The following is an 11,681-nucleotide window of genomic DNA, read 5'->3' as shown; positions in this document are numbered from 1 at the left end:
TAAGCTCTATGTAAATATCGTGTTTGACTGAGAGAAAGGATTTCTCATCATGTTGGTAACTCCATTTCGTTTTCCGTTATCACCAAATAACAGATAAAGTCCCGTACGCCTTTTTTTCCAACATTAAGAAACCAAGTTATGGCTGCAATATCTGATATAAACTTCGCTGTATTTCGATTGCGATAAAAACTGTTGCACATGTATAACAGTTTTAAGGTTTTGTCAAAGGTCAATATGCCCAAAAATTTATTTTTACAATAGCTCCAAAACTATGTGAGATATAAGGTTAAAACTTTTACAGTTTATAAATATATCATTGATTAACAGATAGAAAGTATCATTTGAAAACAAATATTTAAAAAAATATATTTTTTGAGAAAAAAGTTTCAAAAAATTTGCATATTTTAAAAAAAATTGCACCCACTTAATTCTGTACTTTTAGTGAAAACCATCATTGCAGAAATAATATATGTTTATCAATGAAGGGCAAGTTGGACGTGAATGGTCTCTGAAAGGCTGTTATTGAAAGCATGACATGTATAAAGAGAAGACCCCTATAAAATCCGCCATTTGCAATGTACTTTCGGTTTCAAATCTTAACATTTGGACAAAATAAACAGAGAAAACAACTTTCCAGAGGCTATCGAAGTCCAACTTGCCCTTCATTGATATTAAACATATATTGTTTCTGCAATGATGGCTTTCGCTAAAAGTACGGAATTAATTAGATGTAGTTTTTAAAAAATATATGCATTTTTTAAAATGAATTTTTCTCAATAATTTTTTTTTTAAGTATTTGTTATCAAGTGATACTCAGTCTAGACGAACTCCAATAACAGCGTTTCCGGAAGTAAGAAATTGAGACTGAAAAAGACTCCGAAAAAAGAGTCCGCGCATGCGCACATACACAAAAAATGGCGATTTTTCGGCAAAATTGATGGGTCTACAAAAACTGTCGGTGCAAAGTTTTGGAAAGTATGGCAATTAAGACAGTACTCAGAAATGCTAAATAAAAGACTTCGGAAGAGGTCGTATTTGTCAGATTTTTGATTTTATTTGCAAAATAGGAGATATTTACTTTCAAAGTTGACGTTTGAAGTCAGATCAATTACAGAGAAAATGATACGTTTGAGAAGTAAATATGCATAATAAAAAGGATATATATGCATAATGGGACAATATATCTTGTAACTGTTAAAAACTTGACTGAATCTTACATATAAATTAGCATTCCGGTTTTTTTATTTGTGTACGACATCTGAATTGAACACGTAAGTTCTTACCGTCGTTATTTACCGATTTCTTATCACATACGAACATATATTATTATGAAAACATTTTTAAAAGTATAATCTATCAATAAGAAAACTTTAAAAACCACTCTTCTAGAAATTAAGGTCACAACATGTCTTCTAAAAATGAACCTGTGAATATCTCTGCTCCATGTTGAAAAATACGCATTTTCTGATTAAAACAAATACAAGCTGGGTGTCTTCAAAAACAAATAAAAGCATCTTTATTTTAGGAACGACATAAAATTTAAATCAAGGAGACAATAAATCAAATAAGAAAATAATTCTTACCGGCACTATTGAATTCGATGTCGTATATCCAATTTACTAGTATGCAAGAGTTTGAAGCAATAAATAAGTCAATATCCACAAAATAATTTAATAAATGTAATTATCCATTCAATAAAAATTAAAATAAAGACACAATGCATTAAATACAGCCATTATGCAGCCGTATATTTGGAGAAAGCGAACGACAATCCATCGTTTGTTTACATCGGACGCCATTTTGCCGCAATGCATGATGGAGCCATTGACTTCGTTTTCGGAGTTCACGCCGTTTTTGGAGTTCGTCTAGACTGATACTTTCTATCTGTTAATCAATAATATATTTATAAACTGTAAAAGTTTTAACTTTATAAACCACATAGTTTTGGAGCTATTGTAAAAATAAATTTTTGGACACGTTGACCTTTGGCAAAACCTTAAAGCAGTTTTATTGCATGCAATTAAAAAAAAATCACCACTCAGCTGTCCTGCTGCCGTGCTGGGCAGGTCAATCGACAATCACTCAACCGGAAAATGAAACACAGGTTCTAAAATCAAAATCAATCAGTCTCGTATTCCGGGTGTTTCCAAGTTTTTTTTTAAAACACCAATGAAAACTTTTTTAACAGGTATGACATACTCACAGTAATCAAATACAATATTCAATACTCAGATTCTATACTGAATTATATGTGTAATTTCAATGATACTTGCACATGCATGAAACCATGAACAAAATTCATGAAATTATAGAAGGGAGCAGACTTCTGATGATGATTAGGGCCGGGGGTAGGTGTAATAATTTGAAAGGATTTCCATTTTAATACAAGAAAAACTCTTTTATTTAAACACGTTTGAAACAGAGTTACAGGTGTTATTTTCGGATAATTACAGAATTTCAGTTCAGAATTATGACATTTGGACAGAAGTCAGTGTACTAAACTGCATGGTCATACGCTTCTAACATCAAGGATGTTTTCCATTTTTTTTTTAAATAATAATTTTTTAAGCTGGACAGTGGTATGATTCAAACAAACAGCAAAAATTATTGATTCAAACAAACAGCAAAAATTATTGATCTACGATATTATGGCGTATACATATGTTACATATGTTACAGGTAATAGAGAATGGTCCTGTACATTTTTCAAACAAATTCAGTCAATTCGAAAGACACTGAAGGGGGAAAATCTTCATGAAATTTTAGGGCACAAGAATTTGATTACTAGTGTAACAGAAAAAAAGCAGTTTTTTAGTGCCCCTGATAAAGTTCAATCCTTGTCGTTTATGCTGGCCAGGCCCGTAGGAAGCAAGGGGGGGGGGGGGGGGCACAACGGAAAAAGGTCATCAGAGATGAGCACGTAAATATTGAAGGGGCACATCCATAAAGTAGCTTTATTTTCTATAGAAATCTGTTGCCCCCCCCCCCGTGCCCCTTCACCGGTTCGCCGGGCCATGGTGCCGTCAAGGGTTTACAAAATATACATTTATCATGAATTTACTTGGTATAGCGGTTCAAAATTTATATGTTATAGTAGGTTATACATTTTGGATTTATTTTGTGTCCTTTCAAAATTTGCAAATGAATTTACATGATATATACATATATTTACATTTCCAATGTCTTTGTCCGAGATAAAATTACAAATTGTAAAAATACTTTATTTCTACATAAATCTACTGGTTCATCGATAGGCGCGGTTAAAAAAAATCACGTGCGGGGCGGGACAAATAGAGACAGAAATGGGGCTATTAGCACGGGAATTTGCAGAATCAGGAGCATGTAAATATAAGGAATAACTGACAGATTTTTTGGATTCATGACGATGATCAATCGATTGGCTTGCGTGATAATTTTATGCATAAACGCCTTCGGCGTTTATGCAATTTATCACGCAAGCCACTCGATTGATCACATCATGAATACAAAAAATTAGACAGTTATTCCTTAAGTAAAACAGGCTGTAAAACGAATATTTTACACCGGGGTTGGGGGGGGGGGCTGACCCTTTTAAAAAAAAAATACTCACGAGCATGAACGGAATTGGCCAACAGGCATAGCCTGTTTTAGCCCCCTTTTCGTGATAAAAGAAATTTTATGGATTTTTTTTTATCGTTAGGCGCCCCCAAATGAAAACTTTGAGTTTTGTGAAACTGCATGCATCTTTCTTTTTTGGGAGGGTGGGGGGATGGAAGGGGGAGGGGAGGTTGAAGAAAAAATGTCAAAGTACATGTATCTGTCTTGTTCCACTGTATAAACAAATTCTATTTTTCCCCGCATGGAGTGGGGAAATATGGATTTGATAAAAATAAACAATCCAAGTTTCACACTGCATATTCATATTGAATATGGCTAGTTTACGCTAGCTTTTGAAATAAATGTAATTCGTGATTTTTTTAGGGACTCTGCACAATTATCTAATATTTTGGGGACACCTTGGATTTCCTGAAATGACTAGGATTTACTTATACACAATTCCTGACTCGATCATTCAGTCACTGCAATAAATCCCTACAAACTATATATACCTATGTCATGCCCCATAAACACTTATTTCCTATAACATACATTGATATGCGGGTACTATCAATGATGAACGAATTCATCTTGATTCTTTGCCATAATTATAAAAATTTATGTTTTAAAATAATGATTCAACCTCGGACAAGATGTTGTCAAAACAAACAAATCTTGTTGTAAAACAATTTCACAACGATCGAGTACATTCGACCTAAAATTTGACCGCATACGAGTATATTATTTACCACTGGTAAAGTATCCCTGTAATTCTAGTTAGAAATAATTAACCTGCTATGATTTACGTGAAAATGCATTAGGATAATAAATAGCACACCTAAACCCTGTGGAGAAAGGGAGAGAGAGATAATCATTTAATCCTTACGTTATGCAATTTCCTTCGTTACAAAGACACAATACATATTGTACATTCAAAAGGATGTTGTATGAGTAAGAGTTAGCATATGTAGAATAAACTATAATGTAGTTTAAACTAAAAGTTAAATGATGTAAACAAGCCCGTCGGAACCGGTGCACTCGAAGAGGGGGGGGGGGATCCCCCGTCCTTTTGAAATTTTGCCAAGGTGTACTATACAATGGAACACAAAGCAATACACATTTGTACCCCCCTCATGACCATAGTAATGTCTGAGAAGTTATCAAGGAATTTCTGTTAACTGAGCCCCCCTCCCCCAACTGTAATGGCTTCCTATACAGCCTAAAGTAAATATTATCACATATTTTAGTTCTAAATGGACACTTATTTAATTCTGTAATAAAAGTTTATTCCCTCTAGTGCAATAAAATTATTATTAATATTATACGGTGGAAGTAAACTTTTATTGCAGAAACAAGTGTCTAGAAAATTGCTAGCTTTTTTTCCCCTTTTTTTTTTTTTTAAAGAGTTCTTGACAGTGGACCTCAATAAACACTCGCACACGAAGGGCACTCCTATGTTGATTTCAATAGATATTTCGATTGATGGCATTTTATTGCCTGGTGTTAAAAATCAAAAATAAACTATACTTTCTTTGAGTAAACGGCTCTCGGGTTTTAATTGTTATTTATAAAACATTTTCTAAAATGAGGTTTTATAGATATCGATCAAAGCGAAAGCGTGAAAATTTGGAACGGTAAATAGCAAATACATCTGAAAATTGGGGGATTTCGAAATCATGCGTATCCATGACTCTTTTTTCTAAACATTATGTATTTTTGTAAATTAGGAGTTGCATCTTATGACAAGATTAAAAAGTCTAAAGCAAGACGACTGGCCACACAACCTCGAGGTTTTCTCTTGTAATGGTAAGTAGGTATATACATGTCGAATCTGATTTTGCTTCGCGTCTATAGTGTAATATTATATTGATCCAAGCTAAGTAAATTCCCTTCATATTGTTTTTTTTTTAAATGCATGTACCTGTATGAAATTTTTTATCAATAAAATAAACTTACTTCAAAAATATATACTCGTGTTAAAGGACGACAATTTTCGGAGAATTTGGTCTCAAATCTAGCATACAAATGTAAAATAGACACAAATATAAAGCACAAGAATGAATCCAACCAAAGAGTGAAAAATTAATAATATTTATAAATTTACGTAAGTTTATCATTAGGTTTCTATTTTTAAATATTACAGTGGTTTAAATTCATTAGTATATTTAGGAATTAGTAATATTACAACAACATATACGAAAACTAACAATCAAGATTGTAATACATTGTGTAATATAATATATATACATGTATTGTTAAATATTACCTTTTTTCGATTCAAAATTATGCTGAGGACATGGATAAATGGATAAGTTTTAGAGATTCTACAAACGTTTTGCTATAGACAATCAACAGAGCCAGGGGGTGGGTTGGGTTGGGGTAGGGTGGGATGAGGGTGGGAGTTTCACAGTGCATTGCTGAAAATGAACACATTTATCCTATTGTACATTCATATATTCAACATTTGGTAGATTTGATTGATTATTCTTGCATAATACTGTACATTAGCCATACCTTATATATATTAAGACTGCGTACAAACTAAATTGTGTTGTAAATACATACAAGGAGAGTGTGTGCCTAATTCCACTGTATAATTTTCTTCCATAATAAATATTATGTTTATAACTTAACAAGACAAAATCGTTACATGCAGTTAAATTAAAAGGGAATTCAACACCAATCTTTTTTTTCGGTTAAAAACCAGCGAATTCTATTTTCAATATGTGAATTTGTATAAGTATTTCTGAATATCAATAATCTTTCATTAATTTTTGAGGTTACATCAATAAATTACGTCGATCGATAATGAGTGATTTAAATATTATGTAATCATATGTAATACTAATAATTCACTGCGCCGTTCAGGCCTGCAAGCCTAAAATGATAACAGAGGACCGTATATATCATATTTACATTAATTTGTTGTTACTAGGGGTAAGCTATTCATTTTGATAACATATACCATAGCATTTTGATAACATATACCATAGCATTTTGATAACATATACCATAAGCTTATTATGATTTTTTTCCCCGAGTTCTTTACGCCTTGCCAGTTAAATCTGTAGATTACCCCCAGAATGTTGATATTCTCATTTTTACATTAATTGATAGAGGATATTCCCCTGTTTCATATTGAACTAGTATATGTCCCAAATACATTTGCTGTATTTTATTTTTTTTTTCAATATTTAAATATGTATTTTATTTCACAAGCATCTAAGTAAGACGGACTTTTTTTTTTATTTGCATGTGACTAGAAATAATCATTCACTATTAATAATTTGTCCACAAACTTTTTATTTGACGTACCTATAGTTGGTATGATGAAATATATATTCATATATTTTTATTGAATAACAAACAGTTCAGCACTACATGTGAACACATGAATAGCAATCTCTCACTCAGAACTCCGTTTTACTGAAATAAGAAACGAAGTTTAATAAATTCAATCTCGATCGATACATAATTTGATCTATATTAATTAATTTGTAGTAGAGCATAGTGCGGGATATTCTAGGTTCAGAATCAGATTGTGAAAGAGATATAAAAAAAATCATCATGATTTCATTAACATAATATAATAACGGAAAAAAGCCTTATATATTTATACTATAACAGGCTTATATATATATATATATATATATATATATATATATATATATATATATATATATATATATATATATATATATATATATATAAAGCAGCGATCCTAAATGTTATACTTGTCACCACATTCGAGTTAATTCTGCAAACTGCAAGTCGAAAAAAGAAGCTTTTTTCAATCTCCTTTATCATAGCATAAATTTACTTTTCCCCCAACAAGTATAAGTTATAAATATGTTCTTTTAATTATATCTTTTCCTGTTATTTAAGGGAAAGAGGAAGTGTTTATTAACTGAGCATCTGAGTTAATTTGAATATTAATAATGGATTTGAAAATTTTTTGGAACCATGAACGGGTAGCGTAAGTCGTAAAGTAGGTCAAGTGGTCACAACAGATCATGGTACACACACCTCATGCTACGCGTGGTGGTTTGTTATGATTCGTATGGCCTGATCAGGTCGCGTGAGAATATACCGTGACGTCACGGAGCTCTCAATTTGAAGATTTATTCACAATTTATAAACACTTTCGTAAAGAAACAGACAAAAAATTATTTATATGGAATATTTAATGAAGGTAAGTGTGAAAAGTATACTTTATACCCGGAAATCGACATTTTGACAGTTATTTTGTATGCATGTAACACTTTCCTGGGACAGGTGCACAAGTCTACTTAGCAGTAAGCGTACATTCGTTCGTTGCGTGATAAGATTTCGTATGAACGTGTAACTTTGTCATGGCCGTAGGAACCGGGGGGGGGGGGGGTGCCCCCCAATAATTTGGCCAATGCATAGAACCTATAGAAAACTTAGCTACTATATGTTTGTGCCCCCCTCAATAAAAACGGCTGATGACCTTTTTTTTTTTTTTTTTTTTTTTGCTTGTCAAGGAATTTTGGTAGTTCATAGTGCCCCCTCAACTGAAAATGTTTGGCTGTGCCCCCCCCCCCCCCAAACTGAAATTGCTTCCTACGGGCCTGTTTGTTTATCTAATGATTTAAATATTATAGTATAGTGGTCAAAATTCGTGTGTAAAAATCCAGGAAACATTATAGTTACATACAGTGGTGTAAGGTTTTGCAGTAAATTTGCTGAAATAGTGTGAGGAGGGGGGTAATAATAATATCGAATTGTGAGGGCCTTAGAGGGAGACTTATATTTACATGTATAACCATTTGGCTGCCAGAAAAGCCAGGACTTAATAAATCTTTTGCATGCAGGACCAATAAAGGGACCCTGACCCAACTGAAAATTGCCCCCCCCCCCAAAAAAAAAGAAATATTTTTTTCCCAATACATATTGCATTTTCCCCACCTAAACACTCTTTTAAAAGATCTGAGGTGCATAGAGGATAACGGTACAATCTAACTGTCTTAAAATATTCTACAATAGTTAAACAATTTGTCGTCTATGATATTTTATTGCCATTTTTTAAAGGAAAATATAATTCCCAATTGAAAGGATACAAGAGCTTGTACCATAAATGGCCAATTAAGCCCTATACAAGCATAAAAATAAAAATATTGTGATTGGTTGAATACAGATTGAACCCTCTCAAGCTGAAGATATATTTTATGCATATATGTTTTGCATATTACATTAAGCCATTTTACGTATTTTTTTCAATTACCTGTACGAGGACCTACCTTAAGTTTGAGCTCAGAGCTGTTCTAACAGTTGCTCCACGTATCTGTTTTTCTGATATTCACCCCCACCCCGAACCAATTCTAATCTTACTCACAGATTGAATTTTTTTTTGTTTTCATTTTCATGTAAAATTCTGAAAAATAAATGTAAAGATCTACAAAAAGTAAATATCTCATTGAACAACATTTGAATTAACTGTGCAGAGAAGAAGACATTCTGGAAAGAATTGTTGCACTAGAGAGAAACTGGAAACATTTCCAAGCCCCCCCCCCCCCAATAAATAAAATAATTGAATGAATGAATAAGATTCAAACAATATTTAAAGAATTCTTTATTTATAAAAGAAGCCAAGATGTGCAATATACGAATATTGTCAATCATATAATTTATTTTTTAAATGAAGGAGCAATACAATTAAAATTGCCGATGATTAGTGTTTGATATCAATGAACAATTGGCATTAAACAAAATCAATTGTAAAATTGTAAGCAAGACCATTACTTCGGCGATTTCAAAAGACAATCTAGATATACAGTATATTATATTGACTTTTGTGACGTATGAACACGCGCGATGATATATGTAGACTTTTTAACGCTACACAATGGTAGGTATTATTTCAGATTTATCGCCGCACTGATCTGTTAAAACATGTAATAATTCCCAATGGATATTTAAATTGATTGATCTGCAACGATTGTCTGGATTTCGAAACTTATTTAAACAATTTGTAGTCGACCATTTTGGAGAGGAGCGTGTTCAGGTTTTGTGGTTTTGATTGCTATGGCTATATGTATTTGGATATATGGACAGTTGTCTGGGTATCAATTTTACATTTAACATGGAGGTGTCTGTGTTATTATAAGGAATCATCTCTGTGATATGGAGGTAATCAATATCCATTCATTGCTCTTTCAAATTTGGTAGCGTGCAAATTTAAACGCTTCTTTCCCTTTTAAATAAATTAAATATATAATATATCATGTATTTCAATGAATTCACGCACATTTTCAAGCTATGCCATATAAGGAAGTAATAGGCGTGAATTTGGAAGGCAACTTGAGGGTATATTCATTAAAATAAACATTCATTTTGAAAATAATGTGAAAATTAGGTGAAATCAAAAGATTTGTAGGGATTTTTGCATAAAAATAATTTGTGGTGACACCAAGATTCGTTGAAATCTGCTAAGCGTCTTTCAGAAGCCCTTCTTGTTAGACAAGGATTGGATGTCGAAAGCTTTGTCAATATTTTGTCAAGGGTGTTGAATTTCCGAGAGTAAAATGATTTGAAAAGATTGGGTTTAAACCATACCTTATGTAAACTGCTTTCAAGAAAGTCGATATGGCAGACATGCGAACACGTTTAATACATCGTTTGTGTTATTGAGTCCTAATAACTGACATTACACTTAATCTCCAACTTAAAATAATGTAAAATATCATTGTAGAGGAGTCTCAAGACATTTATAAAAGGACTTAAGTTCTCTCCGTGTACGAAATGAAGTGCTTCACATGCAGTGCTTAAAATTGGTATATAAAGTTGATATACAAAAATCTATGGTGGACCATTTGTTCGCTTTAATGCACTGTTTTTTTTCTTGTTATTGTAGGTTGGACTAAGGGCCAAGGCATTAATCAGATACCTCCACAAGAACCTGCATACAGAGCAAGCTGGCAGCCAAATGACAGAGGATGAGACGCAAGAGAAAGCAGTGGCTTTTCTGGCGTTATTGAAAAAGGACGAAGAAGCCTTAGTGACGGAAGTTAAGAAACTTGTGAAATCTAATAAAGAACTTGCCAAATATATTTTTAGTGCACAAATTGATGGATGGACACTATTTCATGCGTGTGCCCTAAGAGGATGCCGGAAGTTATTGAAGTATGCCATCAGGTCCGGTGTTGACGTCAATCTCAAAATGGGAGAACCGGAAGGTGTCCCCGGCGGATGTAGTGCTTTACATATGGCGGCTCACAGAGGTGACGTAAGCGTGATCGAAATCTTGACCACTTCAAGGGCAGATCTAGACCCGAAAGACAGTAATGGGAAGACTCCCGTATTTTACGCATCCCGTGCTCATAACTCTTTAGCAGTGAAAACGCTTAGGAAATTAGGGGCTGACATCTCTAATTGTGAAAATGCTGTTATAAGAGACGAAGGCTCGCTTAGATCGCCACTCAATAACTTCCGGTTTCTGCCATTTCCGGGATGTTCCGGATCTAGGTCGTGACCATTTAGAAATTCCGTCCATGAATCAAATTCTCAACGTGTTCAAACATTATCTATACAAACAAACATATTTAATGTGTTAATAATTTACAGAAGTTCTATTTATGTGTAGTTTATACATGTATGATTTTATTTATAAACAGATTTTTCCCGCATACATTTTGTAGCATTTATGGAGGTATTTAACTGAAATTAACACAGTACAGTAATACTGAAAGACCTTTAAAAGCTAAGAAACTCAAAGTACTCTTTGTATGTAATTCGTGGAACAAATAATCATTTACAGAATTCCTTAAACATTATAGCTAGGTATACTAGCGATGAACAAATGTATTATATGTTTATTTATATTGCAAATTTTCCGCAAATAAACCAAAGAAATCTGGGTTTTTAAAAATATTTTTTGGGTGAAAAATTCATTTTCTTTAGCCAGATTTTTTTTGAGGAGCTATGGTTCACATACGAAGCTACTCTTTTGTGTTTTTATCCCAGCCTACATGAAATTTTAGTGGCAGTCAATGTGATTGGATACATTTGACCAGCCCCCTTTTTTTCGGGGTTTACACAGGTAAAATTGACAAATCGGTTGGATATGCAAATTTCTGAATTTATTC

At 33.0% G+C, this 11,681-nt stretch overlaps 1 protein-coding gene across 2 annotated transcripts; it reads left to right on the top strand.

The window, feature by feature from the left end:
* The first annotated feature begins 7,726 nt into the window (after nucleotides 1-7,726).
* Nucleotides 7,727-11,436, top strand: LOC133187235 (serine/threonine-protein phosphatase 6 regulatory ankyrin repeat subunit B-like). Of its 2 annotated transcripts, none has more exons than XM_061322588.1 (2): nucleotides 7,727-7,768; nucleotides 10,451-11,436. In XM_061322588.1, exons 1-2 carry the CDS (start codon nucleotides 7,751-7,753, stop codon nucleotides 11,066-11,068), a joined length of 636 nt encoding a protein of 211 aa, XP_061178572.1. In that variant the 5' UTR covers nucleotides 7,727-7,750; the 3' UTR covers nucleotides 11,069-11,436. The 2 variants fall into 2 exon arrangements, with proteins under 2 accessions (XP_061178572.1, XP_061178573.1); XM_061322589.1 differs by lacking the exon at nucleotides 7,727-7,768 and adding an exon at nucleotides 9,498-9,726.
* Nucleotides 11,437-11,681: the final 245 nt, after the last annotated feature.

This window comes from Saccostrea echinata, unplaced genomic scaffold (assembly GCF_033153115.1).
Source record: "Saccostrea echinata isolate AGI-Se365-2 ecotype Australia unplaced genomic scaffold, CSIRO_AGI_Sech_v1 ptg000014l, whole genome shotgun sequence".
Classification (NCBI taxonomy): Eukaryota; Metazoa; Mollusca; class Bivalvia; order Ostreida; family Ostreidae; genus Saccostrea; species Saccostrea echinata.
Note: the sequence above shows the minus strand (reverse complement) of the source record. Positions and strands in the feature narration are given on the sequence as shown.